This window comes from Delphinapterus leucas, chromosome 2 (assembly GCF_059928025.1).
Source record: "Delphinapterus leucas isolate spDelLeu-1000000601 "Yukka" chromosome 2, BTC_Dleu_Yukka2, whole genome shotgun sequence".
NCBI lineage: Eukaryota > Metazoa > Chordata > Mammalia > Artiodactyla > Monodontidae > Delphinapterus > Delphinapterus leucas.
The window spans coordinates 145,228,950-145,254,388 of record NC_143130.1 but is presented as its reverse complement, the minus strand read 5'-3'; the positions used below and the strand labels follow the sequence as shown (position 1 = coordinate 145,254,388).

Genomic DNA, 25,439 nt, shown 5'->3' with positions numbered 1-25,439 from the left:
CTGTAGAGCTTTAAAAAAAAAAATACTGCTACCTGGTTCTCACCCCCAGAGGTTCTGACTTAACTGGTTTGGGGTGTGGCCTGGGCATCAGAATTTGTAAAACCCCCAGAGGGATTTTAACTTGTAGCCTGGGTTGCCTTATAGTGCTTTGCACATAACTGCCACTCAGTAATTGTTGTAATCATGAATTAGCCCTAGGTACCAGCTAATTAACTCACTCAAGAACTACCTTCCCTGTCTCCCTTCTAGCCCAGCAGCTCCTATAATTATTTGCTTCTGTCTCTCTCCCCCACTTAGTGTAAAAGGAAGACTGAGACAAAAGCATTTAGAAAAGATAAGTTTACTTGCAAAGACGTGCTGACTTCAGTAGGATTGGACCACTGAATAAGAAATACCACAGATATTTAAAGGAAAAATGTAAAGATTACCATGTTTACATTTATCTCTTCAGCATAGACAGTATGCTCACATGGGAAGATATGTCACAAATGACATATTCCCAAATTTCTGTATTCAAAAGTCAGGGATAAAATAGTTTGCATTAGGGAATCAGTAACTGATGGGAAAAACTCAAGATTTCATTCATTCTAGACAGCAGATTTAAAAAAGTAGTTCGGATACTTTGTCTTAGGGTTGAAAGTGTCTTATTATCAGTAGTATTCTTCCTCCTGTGGGACTTGATGTACACTCTTAAAATGGCAGCAGGGCAGTCTCACTTTTGTTTCCACAACCGTGAGCTTCATGAAGACAGGGTCCGTTCCAGTCTTAGGTATTATGGCATTCCCGTGCTGGCACATGTTGGACGTTCAATATATATTAGTGAAATGGATACGATCACACCTCGTGCCACAGTACTTCAATAAGATTTTAACTGGATAGGGAGCTGCAACAGTTTTCCATTTTGATACTTTTCACAATTCTTAATTATGGTACTCTGAACTGGGGCACTCCTCAAACTGCTTAGACTACAACAAATTCAGAAGGAGCTTTTATTTCCACGTAAACGATTGTTGAGGGGCGGTTGTCTGTGAATGGACGACCCTCACGTGAGTAACAAGATGGTCACTCCCGGATGAATGAAGACACGATTCTCGTGGCTGGGAGTGATCCCTCAGCGAGGCCGGTCATCTTGCCTATCCTGTAATACCATTTAACACCTACTATTGACACCTCCCCATAGCCAGATCCCAGAGGTCCGCGTGGGCGTCCGGAGCCGCGCCCCCAAGTTCGCCGCAGCAGCATCCCCCCAGCAGGGGCGTTACGCCCCAGGGCGCAAGGCAGACCGACTCACACATCTAGAAGACAGAGTAAAACCAGTCGCACCAAGGAGAAGCAGCGTTATTTAGGCAGGCGGCTACTCCTCCAGAGCTTCCACCCTGTCCCCTGGGCCCGGCGCCCGGCGCTCAGCCTGTGCCCGGCTCCAGGAGCCCCAGCTCCCTCCACGTGTCCTGTCTTCCCAGCAGCCACCTCTGCTGCCTCGGGAGGAAAATCTCCTGACAACTCGCGGTCTGCGGACTACGACTCCCAGCAGGCACCGCGCCGCTTCTCTCTCCGCCCCCCCTCCACGGGGCACGCAGGCGCTCTGGGCTCCGTCAACAAGCCGGGCTGGCGACGACTGTTTACAGTTCCTTATGGGATTTGTAGTTTTTCTGGAGCTAACTGGGCTGTCAGTCAAAGGGACAAGAACTACAAGTCTCGGCGGCCCCAGCGTGACGAGCCTGGTCACGTGGGAGGGGGCCGACCGGGCGTGCGTGCCGCCGTTGATCCGGTGCTGCAGTGAGGAGGTGGTTCTCGCCCGTGTTGTGTGTGTGTGTGTGTGTGCGTGCGTGTGTGAGTGTGTGAGTGAGTGAGAGAGCGAGTGAGTGAGTGTGTGTGTGGGGGGACTCGGCTTGTTGTTGTCGGTGACTTCCCCCTCCCCTCCACCCCTCCCCCTTCCCCGCCGCCGCTGCAGTGGCCGCTCCCTGGGCCGTAGGAAATGAGCGATAACGATGACATCGAGGTGGAGAGCGACGTGAGTCCTGGGGCTTCTTCCTTCCCTTGCGGGTTGTCAGGCGGGGACAGCGGCCGGGGTTCTCAGCAGGGCGACGGCGGTAGGGGGCCGGGCAGCCGCCGCCTCCTTCCCCTTCCTCACCCTGGGCCGGGACCGTCTCCGTCGCGCTCCCGGCTCGCTCTCCTCCGGGCTCTTGGCCGGAGCGGCCTTCTGGGACTGGAGGTGGGGAGGAGACACGCGGCCTCTGGGACCCCCACCTCCCCCGGTGGAGGAAGGTGCTGCGGCCTCCCGTTCCCATCCTATCCAGTTCAGGATCCGGGGGACAGGGACGGGGTGCGCCCGGGATCCCATTGTCCGGATCCTGGGGAAGGGCACCGCGCTTAGGACCTGCTCCCTCGGCCCGCGACCCCCTCCTCCCGTGACCCGCGGCGGATCCTGGCTGGTGAAGGAGGGCGGAGAGGGCTTGGGAGTGCCCAGACGCCCTGAGCTGGGTGCGAGGAGAGGAGGCAGTGCTCTGGACCCCCTCTCTCTGTCCCGGGTCGGATGCCGGAAGGAGGGGCGGCGCTCGGGACCCCCCTGCCCCGCTACCGGATCCCGCTAGGGGGGATGGGGGCGTGGGATGGGGAGGGGGGGTAGGGCTGACTCCCCACCCGCCGCTTCCTCTGCCGCCGGCATTTTCTTTCTTATTATTGAATGTGAAGTGTAAAAATAACTTCTATATTTTCTATTTTTTTTTCTCTCTTATTCCAGGAAGAGCAACCGAGGTTTCAATCAGCGGTACGTCTCCTACTCTCCGTTTCATTTTCATTTCCGTTCAATTCTAGTCCTTTTTGGGGTCAGAGAAAAAGAGATCGTTCTATTACTTTTAATATTGTAGTAAACTCTCCTGTTAATCGCTAAGGTGAGGTGGGGCCTTGTTCTGGGGTTCTAGGTGGGGGCGGCGGGCTTGCGAACCTCGTAATTCTAGGTTCTCAGGTGGTGAGGTTCAGTGACTGTAGGTGAGTGAGAATTTGTATGCAAGGAAATGAATCCTTCTGTAGGTTTCCGCTGGGGGCTCTAGCTGTCACTATAGAAGTGGGAAATGAGAAACACATCATGTTGAAGTAAATTGTAGTATTTTATCAGGGAAAAGTGGCCAGATTTACTTAGGAACAAGTAGGTTCTAAACCGTATCTGCATAGTTGTGTGAAGTTGAAGGCACATGCAGTAATCACCTTTAACCAAAAGTCACGTGACTGCTGTAGACCTATGGAATCTAGCACAACCTGGTATTATTCTAATGCAGAAATTGGAAATGTAGAGGGGCCAAAGGTTGAATGTGAACGTGTCACATTCAGCTGCTTATTGTGGTCTGACTATATTTGAGTTGAAGGAGCAGTATAAAGACAAAAAGAACTGTTGAAGAAAAGTGGCACTGTAGAGAGAGGTTTGTTAAGAGGTGATGGTTGAGACCATAAGGTGTTGTCAATAATTTCTCAGAGTTTGGATATTAATGTTCTCAGTGGATGGTTCTGTGGATTAAGATAGACACAAATCTCATGTCCTTGGAGTCTGAGATAGTACTATGGGTGTTCCATGAATAGATTAGAGGGAGAAAAAGGAATAGAGACAAAATAAATCAGAATCAGAGGAGAAGAGAAATGAGTAAACCATAGCATCTAACATTTGACAGATGGGAGCAGTAGGAAGTGTAGAGAATGAGGGTCCAAAATTTAGATGTCTCTAGGGGGGCCCAGGCAGTGAGATAGTCAGGAATAGAGAGCAGAGGTGAGGACTGGGGTACTAGAGAGCACATGCCTCTTCTGAAAAGGCAGTCACTAAAGTCCAGTGGGTTGCTGTTATGTGGGAATGAGGGCTTAGTGTTGTCTTATCTTCCTATTTTAAAAGAAAGATTACAAATCCAGACTTTGATGTTATTTTTCTGATTTTTAAAATAATGTATGAGACAATCAAGTTGTTTAGGGGCTTGTTACAATTTGCCAGATGCCACTTTGAGACCTCTGGTCTAATAATTTTATTATCACAGGATAAAAGCAAGCTCTCTTAATTGTACCTGCTTTTCATTAGAGCACAGATTCTAAGGTTGTCGAAGGAATTAGGCATTTAGAAAAACTTTACTTATGGAAAGCTGATATTTCCATAAAACCCAAGAATGCAGTTGTTCCAGGGGTTTTAAAATTATCCCTGGGTACTAGTCACTAAAAAAGAATTTGTTTTGTTTTATTTTTCCTTGAAGTATTTGAAGACAATACTTTGAATATTTGAAGTATTGTCAGATACTTAATGTTTATACATACGTTTGAAAATTAAATTCCTTTTTTTCAGTTACTATTATCCTTAATAATGTAAACATGGAATTTCATGTTTGGAACACAGTCTATTTAAAACATTTTTTTCCTCCAAGTCTCTGGTTGTAAAATCTGCCCTAGGGCTTGATCAGGATTGGAGGGTAGGGATTGTTTAGGCTTCCTTTGAAGAATCATTATTTAAATTGGAATTATATTGGCTTTCCAGTGAGATAAGGATTTTCTTTGTGAAATTTTGGCTTCCAGTTCTTGAGCGCTTTCTGCTTTTCAGAATGCTCGTCCACGTGGCTGTTGATGTAAATCGTTTTATTAAATTATGAAAATGTCCCCACTCTCCTAGAGTGCTCATCTCATTGTCTGGTCTGGAGGCTTTCAGTTCGCTGTTAAGGTACTTAGGATTTTTCCCTTTGATTTTGGAGGGTGGGCACAGGGAGTGGTTCTGACCCTTTGTTTTTAATTTGACACATCTACTTGCTGAGACATTTAAATATTATCTGTTACAAGATAATCACAATGGCATAGAGAGAAGAAGCAATAGACAAATTTCATAGCATATCAAGCAATTATTGTGAACACGTAGGGTAAAAAGGATTTTTTTTTCTGTGTGACTATGTTTATTTCCTGACATTTAGTATAGATAAATATATATATTTTTTAATTTGGGGGAAACTGTTCTTAAGCTTTGCCTTCGTTCAGAAAAGGGTGTGGACTGTGAACAACCAAATATTTAGAACTGCAAAAGAACTTTTAAAAAGTTATTTTGAAACGGTCCTGTGGGTCCTAATATAAAAAGAGGTATTCATTCATGTTTTATAATGTCACTACAATAGCTACAGCCTTACTACATAAGAAATGTAGGATACTCAGCAATAACAGAGTTAGGAAGTGAGGCTAACAGTAACAGAAAGTGAAACTGATTTGACGAGTATTTTTTTCTGTTGCCTCAGTGTGAACAGAAAACAACTTCTCCGGTGACCAGTAAGCTTTGTTAAAGGAAGTAATCCCAAACAATAATTTATATTATTAAATTCAATATGTCTCAGAATCCCACTGATATTTTATTTTTATTATTTTTTTGAAGGGAAAAAGTTGCATTTCAAAGACAGTTTCTGGGGCAGGTATATTTCATGCAAGGTGATCTTCGTTTTATTTCTGCTTGAGATTTTATTTTATTTTTTTAAAGAATGAACGTATACAAGAAACGTAGGGTTAGTGTGTTAGTCGGAAGCCTAAGACCTTTTTCAGCTTATCCTTCATGACAGCTGCACGTGTTTCAGTTACAGTATATCTTTGGCGGGGGGGGGTTAGAAACAGATTTGTACAATTCTGTTTCTGGACCTTTCTGGTATGAAATATTTCTAACTTCTCAGAGCTCTTTGTTTCTTTAGAAATTGCAATGTATTCAGAAGGGAATGAGCTTGGTCACCTTTGAGATGGGAATTTACTCAGGAAACTACTGTCTTTTTCCCGGGATTAGTTGCGTGGCAGAAGTGCTACATGATACATGTACTTTGTGTCTGCTTAGAGTAGACAGTAGAGTAGACAGTAATGTGGATGCCAGGTTTGGTTCCTAAAAATACCTGTTGAAGGGTGTTCTTACATTTAAAAGTCTTTTTTCAAGATTCCAGTAATGGTAAAATAGTTGATCAAGGAAAATGGGTATAGTATGATGGCATATTTGGATGATAGAAATCCCAAGTTTTTTTAGGCACCAAGTGATTCTTTTGAATAGCCTGGAAAACACATGTATGTATTGGACTTTCAAAATGTATACCAGGCAGTCGGCTTCAAACAGGAGAGGTGTTGGGAAGTTGCAATTTATATCTCCTATTAAGGACTTTTGTGAATTTCTCATTCTAGCTGCCCATAATTTCATGTTGCAATTTTCATGTTGATTAAAGTGAATTAAGTTGCTTAGAAATTCAGTTTTATTTATCCTATTTGCTTCCCATCAGAAGTAGTAAATAGATCTTTTCTGATGAGAATTTTGAGCCTGTGTATTTCCAGTGTTAGTGTTTAATAAGAGTAGCTTATTAAGTAATCGTAAGCAACACTATCTTCTTTCTAAAATATAGCCTTTAAATTTCTTAAAGGCAGTAAATGTTTACTGGGCAACTCTAATTCCATATATGGTGGGAATTTTCTATATTGGAATTGAGAAGATTCCCCTTATAGATGGGGTTAGGTGTCCCGTGACCTGCAAGAGAGGGCATTGCTCTGGAGAACCTTGGTCATACTTGAATAATGGATCATTCATTTCCCCTTGTGATTTGCCTACCTAGAACTTGCAGGAAGTAATGCTGCTGACGGATGTAATGCCTTTAAGGAAGATGTATTCTCTATGCAGTAAGTTGGAAGGAAATAATTTAAAGAGATTTCTTCAGTTTTGAACAGCCCTCCTTAGCTTGAATGACCTACTGCCAGTTTAGCATCTTCTTGGCTAATAAAATAACATTTGCCTTCAACATTTAACAACACTTAAGATAACATGTGCTTGTTAGTGTCAGAGATGGACAAATTGTAGGTGAAGATTTTTATTCTGGCTGCCAGTATGGAAAGTTTGGTGGAAATAATACTGAGAGGCTGAATAAAAACCTTGGCAGAGATGTCAAAGCTGGAATCGATTTGGTGTCGGAGTTCCTGTTGAGCATCTGTGGGCCACTCTTAAGATCACACGGCTCTTTAGTATTTCTGTTAGCCTAGGATGCCCTGAAGGAAGGGTTGTCTGCTGGAAACTGCAAATCCAGCGTACTTCAGGAGTGACAGCATCCAGCCACTGCTCCTGTAGGATGTATAGGGGAGGTATTTGTGGGCCTGCTGTTCAGCCCAAGAATGTTTCTGTTGTCTCCTAGAATTTGTTTGGTATCACCCGTTTTTCATTATCAAACATCTTTCTCAGTATAGCTGAGAGAAAGCTGACTCATCTGAGTTGAGGTTTATTTGTTCAAGACACAACAATTGTTTGGCCCTTCCCCACCTGTTTTTTTTTTTTTTTTTTTTTAACTAGTTTTGAGTTTGTGGGAGGATCTCAGGTGCCTTACACTGGGAGTCTTCAAATCTTGTCCCTTTCAGAAAGGGTTGCCAGCAAGCAAAGATAGTTAACAAAGCAGTGATAAGCCTGGCAACTGGCCCTCCATTTGGATGAGTTGCGGGGGAAGGGAATTCATCCGGCTGGACGTTTGGAAATGTTTCCCAAACAGAATTCTCAGTCTTGTGTAAAGGTTTTTCATACGTGTAAAGGTCTTTCAAGCCACTAGAGGTATTATTTAGTTCAGAGTTGCCTGGAATTAGGCATGTTAGTTCTGCATGTTTTTAACTTGCTCTTTCAAATGAGGCTGGAGAAGAAGAAAAATGCATCATTGCCATTGTCTCTGAGAGCTTTAAAATGGACTCTGGTTAAGTGCAGCAGCTTGGGGATGGACATGGCAGCAGGGAATGGTCTAAGATTCCACTCTTCTGCTGGTTAAATTGGGCCTGGAACCACCACAGAAATTCCATCCACTGCTTTGAGAACAACAGTCCCCAGCCCAGGCTTTCTACCAGGCAGTGGACTGCTGCCTTTCCTTGTTGAGCCAACTTCTCAAACTTGGCTGGCTTCCCAGATGAGAAGCCAAGATTTCTGCTGATGGTCCACAGCCAAGTTCACTTACAATCCTCTAACCGAAGACTTGTCCATTTGAGTCCTTTCAGGGCTCAGTGAATGGGAAGGGGGTAGTGCATTGTGGGGATGATTTTGGTGTTAGATTATACTTAGCTCCACCCTTCTAGTGCAGGCGTGAGTGAAACCAAGTCCAACTTGATTCTAGCCATTTGAGATTTGCAGGGCTCTCCCAGAAAGAAAACAGACAATTAGAATTTTATTTGTATCAACAAGAGGGATTGTGGGTAACTGGTGTCACTGCTTCTGTGCACAGCTCTTAAGCTGGGAGGAGGGCCAGGAATCAGGGTGATTTAGTAGACAGGAGTATCTTGGGCTGCTGCTGGATACCAAAGCTGGGCGATTATTTTGCACGTAAATAAACCATCCTAGGGAGTGTGTAGCAAACACAGGAGAGACAGACATGTGCCAAATGCCATCTCTCAGCCCTCTAAGTCTTTAGTCTGAGACCCAGCCAACTTACCTATGTATCAACAGATGACTAGAGGGAATGGTAAGTTAGAAAAGGACTAGGTACTTAAATACGTTTAATTCTTTCAGGCTCTTCATACTGCTGATAGAAGGAACCTGCACTTTTCCTGCTCTAATGCTGTATGATACCTTCCTCTAGCCTCAGGTTATCTGATCATTCCCTCAGTTTCCCTGTAAATTCCACATATCCCTGGAGTTCGGCAGACACACATTTTTACAGAGAATCCAGGCGTAAGATTAGGAGAGCTTTAGAAGTGTTCCAGGCATCTGCCCTGAAAATGAGTGCTATGCCATGGAGAATCATGGCTGTGATGGGAACCATGTTTCCAGTTCAGCAGAGTTATAGGTGAGGTGTTGTGCTCGAGAGACCAGGAAGTGACTAAAATTACCACAGCTGCTCACAGCCTCTTCCTCTGTAATGACTCAGAGTTTTAGGATTAGATACTAGAATTTCAAGTCCTTTCATTCCTATAACTCTTGTCTCTATAGACTTTTGTCCGAACATCTTGTCTAGTATAAAGATTCATTTGAGGCATTCTTGTGCTAAGCCAAGTTATTTACTCCTGTTGCTTCATTTTTAAAATTCCTGGTGCTGTGTCTGGGTAGATTAAAGCTACCTGAACTTCCTCTGTAGACTTCCTCTTTAGGTTAGCCCAGTGCAACCTTGTGTATTGGGGGTAAATTCTCAGAGTATAGTATTTCCCATAATTCCCGGAGTGCAGATGTGAAGTTCTTGCTTTAGGTTAAGTGAGCGTTTGTGCTTCATTGGAGGGACCGCCCCTTTAATAGGGACCTGCCAAAGCTCTCTTGCAGTGTTCTCCAGCACTGTCACTTCCACCTGAAGCCAGTGTATTTTGCCACTGATTACTTGGCATCTCTGTCCCTCTCCAGCTGATTGTTCTTTGTGATTCTAAGCAGGACAGGATAAGGAGTTTGGTCTGTGGGTATTTAGATACCGCCAAATAAGCATGACGTGCCACAGGTGCCTGAGGAGGTGTATTGAGAATATGTGAGTGTCAGAGGTTTACTGTCTGAGAACCGCCTTTCTGGCAGCCTGTGTGAGGGAAGCCCTTGGCTGAATATCACCTTAAATGCACTTTAAAAAGTAGGAGCTCAGAATGCAGTTGGCGTCTATATCAGCTCTGTCATAATGATCACAGATTCATGCATCTGGGTTTTCTAGAGGTTTTAGTTTCTATTGTATGATTTGGCAAGAAGGTCTTAAAACTGGTACCTCTTAGCGAGCTGGAGACCAGAGCAGACTCATGGTGATGGTTTCATATGGAAAGAAACAGTGCACCAGTGACCTGACTCCTTTCCTGGGTACCCACCGTGGGGAATCTCTTACAGTGGGGGTGATCACATCTTATGAAGGGGCCCACTGCAGCTTTTCCCTGGTCACCTCCCAGCCATGGACTGGCGGCTGTTGTGTCACATAAGTAAGTTGTGGGAGAAAACTGATGCTGCAGGAGAGCCACACCTTGTCCCCATGAATAACTTTTATTTTACTTATGCATGAACTGGATGCATCGAGCTACTTTGGATGTTCCTGTCGAAAGCCTTGCTCACCCCTTTCTCCCCCTTTAGCAGAGCCTAATTCTGGAGACTCCTAACTGCCCACCTCGACAAATCCTTCCCAGTCCAGTCACCTGGGACAGCGCTGACAGCATATACTTCCAGGCTGTACCCACTCACCTGTACCAAGCAGAAGGACTGACATCACTAATGTGCTCTTTCTCCCATTCTTCCAGGCTGACAAACGGGCTCATCATAATGCACTGGAACGAAAACGTAGGGACCACATCAAAGACAGCTTTCACAGTTTGCGGGACTCGGTCCCATCACTCCAAGGAGAGAAGGTGAGTTTATTGAGAAAGCTGATTAGCTTAGCCACCACTGACTTGGAACTCACTGTGGGGCTTAGCAGGGCATTCACCTTTCTGGAAAGAAATGGAGTCAGCGATATTTGGGTGACATGGTTTCCTTAATCTTTGATTCTTCAGAGAGTCATCACACACCTTACCTACTGTAGTTCATCCTTAGCAAATGATCTCAGATGTAATGGAGCTGCTTGTTAAGACATCAGTAGGAGCTCTCTTTTAAAATTAGTATTATGTATAATAAATTACTCATTCAAGAAATTATAACTATACAGTGTAATATAGAGAGTAGCCTGTAGTAGTTTGGGATAATGCTAAGGATTCCAGAGGTCAGTGATTCTCTGGACCTCCATGAGAATTCTTTTTATATGGTTCGAAGTGAGTACTTATTTTAAATGAAACTTCCCAGGAATGTATGTGAACCAGTCTGGACACCAGTGATCTCCCAGTCCAACAGTTACTATTTCAAAGGCATATAAACAGCATTTTTAATGTGGGACTTGAGTAAAGAGACGTGTTCATACGAAATGGAAGAAAAAATAACTACTCTTCTTCCACCATCCCCCTACCCCACTGGTGGCCTTCCAGAAACTGTTTTCCCTGGAGAGGTAGGCACCAGCTGTTTCTACATTTGCAAAACAAAGTCCGAAGCTTTGAGTAAAAAGTCTGTGGGTTAGGGTCACTCCTTGGAATTTGGAGAAAATGTGTGTTTGCACAGTTCGTTCCATCCTTGACACACAATATAACTGGCTGCTCTCTGCAGCTATTCAGTGTATAAGTGGAAAACTTGGAAGAAGACCTGTGTGTTTTTGGTTTTCGGTTCAATAATGCAGTGTTAAAGAAGCAACCGAAAAAAAAAGCAACCGTTTTAAGAAAAATTGTTGCTTTCAGGTGGGCTTTGAATGGCTTTCCAGATTTAGCTCTGTGGTAGGAGTCCTGGTTTTGTTTGGTTATCCAGAATTAAACTTGGGACCATTATGGTTTCATTTTATTTATACTGCCAGTCTGGTAAGCCACTTGCTTTATATGTTATCTAAGGTGTGGCTGTGTGGCTATAAAGGATGGGGTAGGTCTGACCTTTATGCAAAACATAAAATAGGCCATGTAAATACCTAGCATTGCAAAACCAGAATTTGCCCTAGGTTAGGCCTACTTAGTGTGCACTTGGCTTAATGGCCTTGGACCAACGTGCTTACCTGGAATAACAACATTCCTGGGTACAGCACTGTTAAGCACCACAGGAAATCTTTATGATGGGGGGAGAGGCTCACACTTTTAGTCAGAGTACACATGTACAAAGGGTTATCTCTTGTGTTTGTCTGAACTATTGACAGTAGGTGCTTATTCATATGCCATGGTATCAATTAAAATGGCTTTGGTGAAGTAAATGGACAAGAGCTACCTTTTTCTAAGTCTCACATCTAATCAGGAGTGGCGCCGGGGCAGCGTATCCCAAGAAATGGCCTGTGGATCACCCCCATCAGAATCACTACTGAATCTGTCTTTCTGGAGGCAGACCTAGAGATCTGTATTTATAACCTGCAGTCAGGTGATTCTTAGGCTTTCTTAAGTTCAAGAACACTTTGGGAGAGGTCAGTCTTAAGAGCTCAACTATACCTTTTTCTTTATCCAGTCTATTTTACATTGTCATAACATTCTTCCTTAAGTCCTTAAAATCACATTACCCTAAATCCTGTTGTCTCCTTTCTTCAAGGAAGATGACAGTTTGAATTTGGTAACCTTACAAACCAGACAGTTGTCATTCTTTGTGGCCTATTCGTTTGTTCACTTACTCCATTCAGCAGATACTGGGGGTCTGCTACATACCAGTCATTGTCCTAGATATTAGGAATACGGCAGTGAACAAAGTAGACAAAAGCAGAAGCTCTTAGTGTGGTGAGGAAAAGATAGAAAATGAACTAATAATTAAATATATATATAGTATGTCAGATAAGTGCTATGGAGAAAAACAGGGAAGGAAGGGTTGCAGTTTTCATTAGGGCAGACAAAAAAACACACTGGCAAGGCAACATCTGAGCAAAGACTTGAAGGAAGTGAAGGAAAGAACCATGCATCTATCTGGTGATTAGCATTCCAGGCCAGGGAAGGCGAGTGGAATAGTCCAGGGGCAGGAACCTGGGAGCATTCCTGGGCCTGTCAAGGAGACAGAGGCCAGAGTGGCTGGAGCAGAGTGAGTGAAGGGACCATAGCAGGAGATGAGGTCAGAGAAGTAGCACGACTAGGGGAAAGGAGTGGTCGAGGGGCCAGGTTTCTTCTAGCTGATCAAAGCCCCAGTGGAAGTTAACCAGGTGCCTTTCTGATTTCAGAATGCTTTTGTGTGTTCCAGTGCAAATGTTCATGTTGAGCATGAATAAAGGAAGTAAGTGGCTGTTAGCTCTGGTTGAACCCCAACCCGTTCCCACTAAGTTCCACAATCTTCATTATTTTCCTTCCCTGCCAACACTGTTTCACAGATGCTGCAGTGAGTCTAACAGAATACTTTGGTCTCTCAGACTTCCTAGTTCTCCCTAAATGTTGCAGTTTTTTTTAAAGTGGTATTTGAACCAAAGGGAATTGAGTAATTCTTGATTTGGATTGCAGTAATTAAGGTTCTGACATTATGTAAATAATCATGAAATGATCATTTTGCCCTGTGAGTTTTGGGGGTGCTTAGATCAGTTTCTTGAAGCAAAGGCCCCCAGTCTCCTTTGACTTGTTCACCTTTATGTTCCAGGTGACTTCTCACTTAGTATTTGGATTATCTGTCCTATGTGTTCTAATAAGCCTTTTGTTTTTTAAAGAGAAACTAATACTGATTGAATTGGATCCTAACCGAGAATGGGGGGTACTTGTACTAAAACAACAACAACAAAAAAAACCCCTTTAAACGTGAGACTCAAACTCTATATATCCTTTGTTCCCTATATTTCTACTATAAAATGGTCACCTTTTGCTTAAGTAAAAAATTCAGTATTAACTAATATCTGTATTGCAATGTAAAATGAAATCTGCACACCAGTTCTCTGAGGTGAGTACTACACTATTATAATTGGACAATTACTACTGCTAGGGCTCCTGCCATCCTTAATGTATCAGAGATGAGGAAACAGGCTCAAGATCAGTCTATAGCTGGACAGGGACTAGAACTCAGGACTGCTGGTTGCCAAGTTCAATCTTTCTACCACACCATAGGGGTAAACAATTTAAGGATATTTTAAAGAAATCTTGCTTCAATTCTTATATCTTGTCTTTATATTGGGAGCTTCCCCTGGATAGGGTCAGTAATCTTGGCAGTATGTCATACTAGGGTTGCTACTAAAATATTGTCCCCTGAAGTAGCATATGTAGACAACACCAAAGTGCAGAGTTAAGGGTCACTGAAAGTTTATAAATTTGTCTGAGTCCATGTAGCTGTTCTGAGAAATAGATCATTATAGGTGGCAGTCCAGCTGGGTTTTGCCATAGGTCACATTGTTCACAAGTAGACTCTTGAACTCTTGTTGCCTGAGCCTTTTGTTTCCCATAGTTTTTCAGCTGGACATGGAGCCCACAGGAAAGATGGAATGGCGTTAGAACCATCAGCCAGTCAATCAGAGTAAGGGAGCAAGGGCAGGAACGTCTGTGGTCCCACTTTTCAAAGGAAGACATTAGTGTTCTTGAACAGAATTATTCCTTGTTTTGAGGGTCCTTGGTTGGGTGCTAGGGAGTGTTGCCCAGTGGCTTGCTGGCACTGAGCTCACGCTGTTATGTGGGGGGCAAACGTGGTGGCGAGCCCATCAGTCTGCCTTTGCGTGGGGCTGTAATTCTGTGCCCACCCCTGGTGAGTTAGCCCCAGCACCTGCACCAGAGTGACTGTATCCAATCACAGTGTCTCCTTAGCATGGCTGACTTTAGTGAAAGAAGGTTCTGTTTCAGTAGTGCCATATGTAGCTGAACAGTGGTGTATAGTAATTTTTCATCTTCTAGGTCTCTTCCTAAATGCTTATTTATCATACTTAATTGCTCTCTCAGGCAGTTGTGCTCTGAATTTCTCCTTTCTTGATAGAGCTATGTTATGTTAAAAAGAGATTATAACCTAAGATGAAAATAAAGAAGAAAAGTGTTTCTTCTAGTCAGCAAGTAAGAGTTCTTATAGTCAGTGAGTCAGTCCCTTTGTTTTAGGTGAGACTATGAAGGCACTGCCTCTGCCGGCTGCTGTCACAGACTCCGGCTCGTGGTAGGTTCCCAGAAAGGAGCTGAGGAGTGAGAGTGCCAGAGGAAACGGTGGGCTTGCTCAGCTCTTTGACGAAAACCGCCACAGCCCACATGGTTGTGCTCACGTTTTTATATGTGAGCCCCGCAGAGATTTAAGAGGTTTAATGCATGGTGTCTACTCTTGAGGATCTTGCTCTCTTGTTGGGGGAGAGGATTATACCTAACAATTAACAATAAGATAACATGCTGAGCATCAAGTAAGAGGTTAAAACACTGAGCTAATTTGTTTCATCTTCATTAAAGCCCAGTGTCCTTAACAGGTAGATGTTGAAACCAAATAGCCCCTTATACCAGGGAACATAGTAGTTCTTACTGCTGAAGGTCAGTCTCCCTGTTAAACTCACTCAGCACTGTGACCCGGGCTTATTCCAGGTGTAACTATATACATATTTGTGTGGTTACTTGATGACTGTCTACCCGTCTCCCATACTACACTGTAGTAAGTACTGAAGGCAGGGAGAATATCTTTGGTCATATTTCTTCCCTTGGTGCCTGGCACACAGTAGGGAGCAGAGCGAATGTTGATTGACTGAAGGAAGGAAGCCCTCTCTCCACCTGGCCTTGTTACACTGGGAGGAGCTCACTCTAGTGGACACCCTTTTAAGGCAGGCAGTTCATTCAGCAGCAGTGTTTCTGCATCATATCTGGGCTGCTAAGGGGGTTGTCTTTTAAGTGAAATGCAAACTACAGCCCTACCCATTTCACCTTATTACTCAACAGGGTTATTACCTGACCAGACTCCAACTTGGGCAGTTCTTTTATTCTTAAATTTTCTACATCTTAAGTTGTTGTCCATAGTTGTCCAGGTCTCCCTTAAGCTCCAGGCTCAGCAACTGTAAATGTACTGATTCATTGAATTCTTTGTTTAACTGTATTTTTGCACTGCCAGAGCCTCCAAGGGCTTTTCAGTGCCCATCAAGGTAAGGACTGGCATTCCATGTTCTCTGAATAAGGTACCCAACTTGTCCTCCTGCTTTTTCTGCTCCTTCCCTTATTGTGAAGCAGTGTACACCCTCTTCTGTTTCCCCAGGAATGTCATCTTCAGGTTTATCTTAGTTCTTTCCTTCCACCAAGGTCTCAACTCCAGCTTCACCACCCAGATGACATTGGGGTTTCACAATGAAGAGACCCACTTACAAGGGCTCCCCAGCTCCCCATGTTTCCTGCCCATGTGCCTTCCTGTGTTTCTCCCCAATGAGGCCTCCCCTGCCAGTCAGTCTCCACCTGCCCATTTTCAAGGGCTGTATCAAATGCCTCAGCACCCTGAGAACACTGGATTATCACTCTCCCTGACACCCCACTGGCGCTTTATGGGGCCTCTCCTGTGTCTTCCTTTTTTCTGTGACAGTTCTTATCACCTAACTGAAGGGTGCACTCCTTGAGGGCAGAAGCTTTGTCCATCCTTCTGGAAGTCTCTGCACTACAGAGTAGGGGAGGGCTCACTCCCATAGAGAAGACTAGAGAGTCAGGAAACTCACCGCTTTTCCATCTGGAGATTTGAAAGAAGAGGAATTGGTTACTGGGCCTTCCCTCCAGCATTTCTCTTTTCTTTCCTCTCTAACAAAATTGCAGAAACTTTGGAAAAATGGGAAGAAGAAAAACAGTACTTCCATTCCTCTAACACAACTACAACCTTTCCTTTATTCTAAGATTCTAAGACAAGTGCTGTCCAGTGGAATTTTAATGTGAGCCACAAATAGCAGGTAAAATTAATTTTAATAATATATTTTATTTAACCTAATATACAGAAGTAAGTATGACTTCCATATATAATCAGTATAGTAAAAATTACTAGTGGGATATTTTATATTATTTTCTTGCGCTGTTTTGATAATCCAGTGTGTGTTTTATACTTACAGCACATCTCAATTCAGACTAGTTACATTTCTTTTTTTTAATTAATTTTTATTGGAGTATAGTTGCTTCACAATGTTGTGTTAGCTTCTACCACACAGCAAAACAAATCAGCCATACACATACATATATCCCCTCCCTTTTGGATTTCCCGCCCATTTAGGATACCACAGTGCATTACAGACTAGTCACATTTCAGTACTTATTAGCCACCTGTGGCTGGTGGCTATTGTGCTGGACAGTGCGGTTCAAAGATGCACTCTCCCCATCCCACACCCCATTTTAACATGACTGAAATTGGGTGCCATCTTAAAGTGGATGTTAAACAAAGCTCGCCCCTTTTTTTTCCCTCCCCCGGCAAAGGCTGCTCTTAAATCCACGTGTTTATTGATGGAGTCTAGGAGACAAGAGAATAATGGTGTTATCAATCTGTGTATCCCCTCTGGTCTCTTCATACGCATGCTTTGCATGGGTAAAGGCTATAGCTTGATGCTTTCACATAACGTGCCCTTTCCCCAAGTGATAGAGTTTTCATATTTAGCCATTAGGCATGTTTCTTTTAACCATTCAGGTTGCCTCCAGTCTTTTAACTTTATAAATAATGTAGTGATGAACATCTTGGTGCATGTGGCTGTTTCTATAAAACAGATTCCCAGAAGTTGGATTGCTGGGTCTAGTGGTAAGAACATCTGATTTTTTGCTGTATGTTGCCAAAATGCTTTCCAGGAGGATTGTTTTCATGTCTTCTTTCTTTTCTTTTCTTTCTTTCTCAAGCAAATTCTAAAGATTAGTCTTTTGGTATTGTTTTGAGAGTAGCAATTTTACCACCACTGGAATTTTTTTTTTGGAGGGGGTGACTAATTTAATAGGCAAAAGGTAGTAATTAATTTTGTATTTTGTTTATTGCCTGTGAGATTATATCCTTTTCCGCATGTTTATTTACTAGTTGTATTTCTTCTTTGAGGAAACCCTGTGCTCCCGTCCCTTGTGGTCAGAGTTTGATGGGGAAATGTCACACCTTCATTTCAGACTACCAAGGGCTCAAGATAAAAGAATACAAAGTTTGAAACATGATTTGTGTTGACCCTTAAACAAATGTCTGGCTCCCAGCTTTAAGCCCTTAATGGGGCATGATAGCTTTGCCTTCCCCTAGTAATCAAGAAAATGGTCCTTTGGGCTTGGAAGGGCCAGGCACAAGAAGTCTTTGAGGGGTCACATGGCTGTGCTGGCTCTGAGCCCACAGCCTTCCAGCCTCCCTTGTTGGCATTGATGGTGGTTCCATTTTGGAATGAACTAGTTTAATACAGACCCGAATTTATTGTGCTTTGATATTTGTTTCCAGAACATGGCTTATTCAACTGAAAATGTACACCAGCTTTGCCCTAGGCCTCCCTTTACCTTACTATGCATAGAATTTTGTGCAGGTTTCAGAAAATAATGGTTTTATTTTCTTTAAAATAACAAAACATGTCAACTGGTGAGTCAGGCAGTAGTTCTTTTTTCATTCCCCAGGATGTGGCGTTTTGGTTCTTGGCAGAACCAGGGCAGCCTGGTAGGATCTGATTTTGACAGGAGGAAAAAATGATAAATACAGCAAAGATGACTGTTTCTCAGGTCAGCATTAGGACCCTAGGGAAGAGCAACGGTGTTGCTAATGTTAACAAGCTAGTACGACTCTTCTCTTCCTCACCTCTCCCCACCTGCTTTCTAAACAACTTGGATTTTTGTCTAAACAAAGATTTACAGCTCCGGAAATGTGTGGGACTCTTGCCCTATATGAAAAATTTTGAGAACCACTACCTTAAATGGGATTTAATGACCTTGGATGTCATCCTAAATATCAGTGTTAACTACTTCAAGAATCATTTGGGACCTTTAGGTGCTAATTGGAATCAAATTCTTGGGTTTGGGGCCTCGCGTGAAATAGGTAGTTGATTCTTGCTGCAGCACACCAGGTGAGTACACTCTGTTCCCAAACAGAGTTCTGTTCAAGTGGGTGCCTCTGGAGGCTGGGGTGGCCCTTTCCTCCATCTCCTTGCTGCTCTGGGCAGGGATGCAAACAGGCCAGCAATTGCGTACGAGCAGGAGAGGTGGCACAGGAACCGCTGGGTCCCTCTGCCACGCTGGGTCTTCTCCGCTGTCCATTTTGGGTTTCCCCTTCTTAGGTAATGAAGCCAGAGCAGTGCGGGGGGCCAGTGTTTCCCCTGGCCCAGGCCCAGGTTCAGTCAGTTCTTTCAAGCTAACTTGCATCTTCTGGCTTTTCTTCTGTATTTGCTTCTTCTCTGCTAGGGGTCACTTTGAGTTTCATCTGCCTTTAAAAGAAAAAGAAAAACAGTCTTCCTTCAATGCTGCTGTTATTACACGCTACTTTTTTTCCATTTCTTATTTTTTCAGCCTCATTCTAAAAACCAGTCTTCATCTTTGCTTCACCTTCAACTCACTCCTGCACCCATTACCTGTGTGAAGATGATTTACCTAAAATCACTCCTTCAAGGAAATCACCCTCACCAGGCTCTTCATTGACATCCTTATAGACAAATTGGGTGACTCTTTCATAGTCCTTTTCTTCCTGCTCAGACTCTCCAAATTCCATTGATCTTCTTCATTAGTTCCACAGCCTCCTCTGTGGTCCCAAAATAGGGTGTCCTGGAGGCCTGGGTTCAAATCTTGACTGTTACCCACTGGTTATGTAATATCTGGCAAGTTACAGCTCTGTGCCTCAGTTTCCTCATTTATAAAATAGGGGAAATAACACATCAGAATATTGTATGAGGGTGCCTGGCTTTAGTAAGTACTCAGCTGCTGCCATTATCATCATCATTTGTATCGCTGTGTGCAGCCGAGGCTCTGGAACGCGATTGGGCAAGGGCGTCCAATGTCCTTTTGCGTGGCTCCCAGAGGGAAAGAGAAGCCTGATTGCCGCTGTGCGCTAAACTACTACCCAGAAGGCCCAATGCCTTTTCAGTGCCCTTGGCCATGGGCCATCCTGTGTCCAAACCATTAAAGAGATATGTTTCTGCTTAGAAAGGCAGAATGAGAATTGGTACCTTCTAATTGTAAAAACTAGCAGGAAAGAAATCATTCACATCCTTACTGGGTACCCAAAGGCAACAGTCAATCTGTGGACATGTTGACCTACCAAGTGTTATCTGCTCAGGGACACTCACACGAAGATTGCTGACTTAGCCAACTGGGCACGGTTTAGAAAACAGAAACCAAAAGCCCAGGGCCACTCCATAGTCCAGGCTATCAAGCCCAGGGTTCTTGCTGGCTTCATGTCTGCTGTTCGCAGTATAAACTCATAAAGGAAAGGGCCTGCCCACACCTTAACCCTGTGGCAGGTCACATGATCTTGCATGGTTTGTAAAACTGGAAGAGGGGATTTTAGTTGAGTCTAGCATTTTCTACCTTCAACCTTTTGCTTTTTCTTCACTGGACTAGATGCACATGTAAATTTGGGGGAATTCTGTGTTTCGTACTTTAAATTTTTTCTTGTGGGACTTCTTGTTGAGTACCCTGGAGGGGGCAAAATAAAGTTAATTGAACCATGCTTTTGGACTTAGTAAGTGAGGGTCAGGGATACCCCAAGTGGCCTAGGTGCTTCTACTTAGGCAAGGGGGTGTGTGGAGGAAGGGCGGTGCTTATTAGCATTCTGGAGGCCTCGTGCTGGGTTTATTCCAATCTAGCCTTCTATGGAGACCTCTTGATCCCAAGACACTGTTTTCTGAGCATCTATGAATTTTATCTTCATCCAAAAACTGCCTTGAGGTGGAAAAACTTCCGTCTCTCGTGGCATCTTTCTCTTTGGTTTGTTGTGCTGTGCTTCTCCCTTTTCACTTCGTGGTTTCATGTATAAATATGTGAAGAAGAAACTGGGAGCGCTCAGGCTGCTACTCAGTGTGGTCATTTGTTAAAAATTATCTCTGAACATTTGCAAGCGCCACCAGGGAAGTCCGCAAGTGCTCTCTTGTTCAGAGATTTTGCTTTTTTCCCTTGTGCCAGATGCAAATGAGGAGTTAAATAAGGGTTAATGTTGCTTTCTGGGAGCAACAGTTAGTTGAAAAAATAGACAAATATAAAGAGAGATTGGGATGTAAATATGCATAACAATTAGATCAGTGATGGAGTGCATAGAATTTGGAAGGCTAGGTGGGATCTGAGAGAATTTCTTATCAGATAAGGAGTAGCCACGGAGAGAAATACTGTGTCTGCAGTCACAGAGCCCATTAAAGACAGGACCTAGGAGGTACCCGTCTCCTGGATTCCTAAACTCTTCTCCCCACTCTGCCACCTATCCCACAATACTTGTTTTTAATCCCATCTCTAGCGTCCAGAGAGGCAGGGTATTTTAATTAGTCCCTTCTAAATATGTGCCCACCTTTTTTTTTTTTTTTCATTTTATCACCTAGTAATTAACCCTAATAAGTCCCCTTTGGCAGAAATGGGAAACAGTTTCTGAAGCGACCTTGTAGCCAGAGTTGCAAGCCCCCGTTGGTAGGTGCTCTCGTTCTTTTCTACATAAGCTGACTTACTCAACTAAAGAAATAGGCCTGGTCCTGTCCCCACCCTCATGCCCTTGCTTGTGCTATTCTCCCTGCCCAGAGCAACCTTTCCCACAGATTCCACCTCAGTCTAACCCAGGGTTCACTGGTTCAGATAGGAGCCTGTGTGTGCAGAGCCGAGGCTAATGCTTGGCACTCAGAAGGTGATCACCCCAGCCAGAAGCCATCTTTCCCATGGCCTTTCTAATCTGTACTACTCAAGTTACACTTGTTGGTACTGCCCTGTGATTTGTCTGTATATAAATACATTTATCTCCTCAACTAGATAGTAAGTTAGCTTCTGGGCAAAAGAAGCCATGACTAATACATTTTGTTTCCCCACAGTGTCTGCTCCGTGCCTTGTATGTAATTAGCACCAAATAAAAACGGTTGAATATGAACAATTTCCCTTTGAGGAAGTTGCCTTAAGGATGCTATAAGAGGAAAGCCTGGAAACTCTAGTACTTGTGAGAACTGGTGAATAAACCCAGGCCTTCCAAACCTCTCTGATACCCAGCCCTGCTGAAGTCTGTGAGTTGAGATTGTCAGAATATACTACAGGTGGATTTAGTTTTGCTCGCCTGAGTGTGGCTGTTTTCTTTGCCACTTAAGAAGCTTTGCTGCAGTTCAGGTGCCTGAGGTGCCTCACCACCATACTTCGGCTACTAGACTACCCTGCCTTGAGCTTCAGTTCTTTTGGCTTTGTACCATTCCACCAGTTCAGCTGGTTGGCTGCCTGGCCATGAGTAACTCTGGCCATGTTTGCAACCTGGAGGGAATCTTCCAGGTACTTTTGACCTCCAGGGGCCGAGTAACCTGACATCCATTTTATTAGCTCATTAACTTGTTCCTCTGACAGGGCAGTGCCTAGGCTACCCACAGCCATGGTAAAGGTGTGGTTGCTTCCTGAAATGGCCCAATCTCATGCCCTTCCTGTGTTGACATCAAGCTCTGACAGCTTTCACAAAATTCTCTTTAGCCAGTTAGGCTGAAATCATGACAAAGCAGCATGGCTCAGTTGGAACTAGTTAACAACGGTCTGAAAGCTTGTCTGAAATCTAGGACCTTGATGAACAACATTGTACCCATTCCCATCCTGAGCCACCTCCAGCTGAGATCTTGATCTTGTCTTGCTGGACCAGCTGCCTGTAGCCAGGCCCTAGCAGAGAGTGAATGGCCCAAGGTCTCAGTTAAGTAGCATTTTAATGTTTTCAGAATAGCCTGGCTGAAGACATGAAAGCAACCTAAAGAACCAAAGCGGGTGGGCAGGGTACAAGTTCAGGAGTGAGTTGGACCTGCGTTTGAATCCAGGCTCTACACTCTTTTATTCTGAATAAACCAGTAAACTTCTCTGAGCCTTGGGTTCCTGGTGGAGCTACCTCTCTCAGAGAGAGCCAGTGAGGTAAGCTATGTAAAGCAGCTGGTGCCTTGACTGGTATGAACAAGATTCCCGATAGCACTTACGCTGTTTCCTCAGCCTTGTGCCCCCTCACCCTCCTGCTTCCATTCCCTCATGCCGTCTTTGCTGAAAGGCATGGTTTCTTCACTGCGTGGACTAGGTCTTTATTTTGTCCCCTTTGCTTTTTCTCATATTGCAACAGGCATCCCGGGCCCAAATCCTAGACAAAGCCACAGAGTATATCCAGTATATGCGAAGGAAAAACCACACACACCAGCAAGATATTGATGACCTCAAGCGGCAGAATGCTCTTCTGGAGCAGCAAGGTGAGCAGCAGAGCTTGTGGGGCATCTGGCCCTGCTGTGCTCCAGCCAGGTCAGGGCTTCGCACCCAGGCCTGCTGAGTCAGAACCAGTTACGGAGCATGTGCTCCTAAGCAGCTGCGGCCCTGCTTCTTGGGCCTGAGTAGCGAGTGTAGCGCCATCCTGAGGAAGGACCTGAGCCCTCGGTGAGGGGACAGTGGAGTGTAGGGGTTAGACACTGGAGACTTTTTTCTGACCTGCTCTCTCTCCCCTTCTTGGGGCTCAGGTGCTCTGCTTGTCATAGGGGTCACACCTGGCATCAGGTGTCTCAAAAGAGCTGTGAGGTCCTTGAATTGGAGTGTACTGTGTAAGCGCCACAGAGACTCCAGGTGTTCAGGGACAGTGAGCGCTCCCCGTTGTCAACGGTAGTCCAATCAGGGCAGCCTATGGGCCAGGCCCATGCTGTTCTCCAATGCTCACATCCGCCTTTTCCTACAACCACAGGGGAAAGCGAGAGCTGATCAAGTTCTTTGTTCCTGGGGAATTCACTTCTCTTCCTCCCTCATGGAAGATGCAAGTAAAAGGAAATGCAAGTAACCACCTGGGTTAGAACACCTCAAATAAACTAAACTAAAATAAATGGGCTGACCTTCCAGGCTCAAGACGAGCTGAAACAAGGGCTGGGCAGCGGGAGGCGGCAGCGGGTTGGTCACCGGGCCGAGCAGCCTGCATGTAGGGGCCGTGTGTCGGAAAGCCCAGGTATTCTGTGTGTATTGGTGACTTGCTTCCAAGTGTCCAGCTTGTCTTTCCAAGTGGATCTTGTACATGAGAGCTAAGCCAAAACTTTTCTTTGGCTGATACATCTTCTGTCATCCTTTCCTGTTGATGTGTGGCCTTCACACCCTTGTGGAGCCTGGCATTGCCAGGCCAGCTTCGCTGTTACTGCACCGCTGGGTCCCACAGGGAGCTCGTGCTCCTGTCTCTGTACTGGGCTTCCACAGCAGGACAGTGACATCACAAGCCTTCTCTTTAGGGTTGGGTGGCATTGCAGAGTGGCTGGCCACATCCACTGAGCGCTCAGCTCTGGCTGGGAAAGGCAGAGGGAAATGAAGTATGCAGGTGGAACAGACACCAGAAGGGAGTTACTTATGAGCCACCCTGAGCCTCGGGGGCCAGCAAGCCCTTCGGAAGAACAGGCTGGACCCTGACCTGAGACTCGGTTGCTCCCCCAGTCTCCAGAAGGCTATAACCCGCTCGCTTGGTTGCCTTTCAGTCCGTGCACTGGAGAAGGCGAGGTCGAGTGCCCAACTGCAGACCAACTACCCCTCCTCAGACAACAGCCTCTACACCAACGCCAAGGGCAGCACCATCTCTGCCTTCGATGGGGGCTCAGACTCCAGCTCGGAGTCGGAGCCCGAAGAGCCCCAAAGCAGGAAGAAGCTCCGGATGGAGGCCAGCTAAGCTCCACGGGGCAGGCCAGCAATAAAAACTGTCTGTCTCCTCCATCGTCTTATCCTCTTTTCAGTTCATCTTTAAAACCCTCAGAACCATTTAAGAGACTCTTTTTTTCTCTTTTTTTTTTTTTAATTTTATTTTTACGTAGAAGCTCTTGGACAACAGCTCTCGTTCTCCTTCCCCATTTCCACTATTTTTTTTTTTTTTTAACGTTTCCCTTCAGGGATTCCCTGTCCCCACCAGGAATATTCAAACCAAAACACCCCAACTTGGCAGCTTTTTCTGTGGAGGACAGACGGCCGGCCAGACCTCTGAGCACATGGTGTCCTGACCACCCACCAGCTCCTCCAGCCCTGCCGGGCGCATGTGCCCCGGGGACTCCTGCCCCTCCCAGGCCTCTCCTCCCGGGCCACCCTCACCTCTGTTTGATAGACTTTGTGAATCTGTGGACTGCTCTACTTTAAGAAGATGACCAGTTTGGAGTAATCAGAATTATTCCCCCTTCTTTTTAAGGATTTTTTTTTTTTCCCTAAAAGGCTATTTATCGCTCCTGTTGAAAGACCAGAGATCCTTGAAGAAGTTTGTGGTATAAAAGGAAGTGGGGACAGATTTGCAGCGCAGAGTCTTTGGCCTGTTTCACTCCTGCTTCTCTCAGCCAGCCTTAGGGAGGGCCGCGTGACACTCGTGTGGTTTGTTGGGGGACAGCAGCAGTGAGGCGGTAGCCACCAGGGGGTGGGAGGGGGTGGGACGAGGAGGGAGGGTAGGGTGGGGTAGAGGTTTTGTATTGAGGGCCAGTGATGATGTTTTGATATTTATTTCCTGCTACTGAAATTTGAATCTGAGTGAATTGTCCCTATTTCTGATGATGTCAGTATTGCAAAACGACAGATTCATAAAGTAATGATCAAATCTTCCTTTCTTTCCGTGTGTATTTCTAAGAAATAGAGCCAACTGATTTTCTATGTAAATACCAAGAGCGGTTCACCTCATACTAAACCCACACCCCAGTGCAGACCCCTCCCCACCCTCGTCCCTCTCCCCTTCCAGCTGTCCTGGAACCTGTTCCCATTATGTGATCCAGCCCTGGTTCTGGCTGCGGTCCGCAGATCCCAGTGAAGGGTTTTGTGTGTTTAGGCCTCATTTCTTTGTCTTTTTCCTACTCTGTTCCTGGCATTTGCTGATTTCTAGTGTATACTCTGTAGTCTCAGTCCGTGTTTGATTCCATTCCATGGAGATAAAAAGTATGTTGTACATACTGCTGAAGAATTGTCTTGCAAGTTAAGGCTTCCCCTTTACTATAAGACTATAAATAAAAACTTATTTTATCCTT

General features: G+C 44.7%; 1 protein-coding gene across 5 annotated transcripts; it reads left to right on the top strand.

Moving 5' to 3' along the window:
- The first annotated feature begins 1,728 nt into the window (after positions 1-1,728).
- Positions 1,729-25,439, top strand: MAX (MYC associated transcriptional regulator X). Of its 5 annotated transcripts, none has more exons than XM_022570353.2 (5): positions 1,729-2,011; positions 2,741-2,767; positions 10,177-10,284; positions 22,550-22,679; positions 23,928-25,439. In XM_022570353.2, the coding sequence occupies exons 1-5, from the start codon at positions 1,976-1,978 to the stop codon at positions 24,113-24,115; spliced, it is 489 nt and encodes a 162-aa protein (XP_022426061.1). In that variant the 5' UTR covers positions 1,729-1,975; the 3' UTR covers positions 24,116-25,439. The 5 variants fall into 5 exon arrangements, with proteins under 5 accessions (XP_022426061.1, XP_022426063.1, XP_022426062.1 ...); XM_022570354.2 differs by having other exon boundaries at positions 1,733-2,011; positions 22,556-22,679; XM_022570355.2 differs by lacking the exon at positions 2,741-2,767 and having other exon boundaries at positions 1,730-2,011.

Excerpts from the sequence above, each read along its gene's own strand:
- MAX (XM_022570353.2), top strand. The coding sequence starts at position 1,976 with ATGAGCGATAACGATGACATCGAGGTGGAGAGCGAC. Across the intron at positions 2,012-2,740 it reads ACATCGAGGTGGAGAGCGAC|GAAGAGCAACCGAGGTTTCA; the intron begins GTGAGTCCTGGG and ends CTCTTATTCCAG. Across the intron at positions 22,680-23,927 it reads TGCTCTTCTGGAGCAGCAAG|TCCGTGCACTGGAGAAGGCG; the intron begins GTGAGCAGCAGA and ends GTTGCCTTTCAG.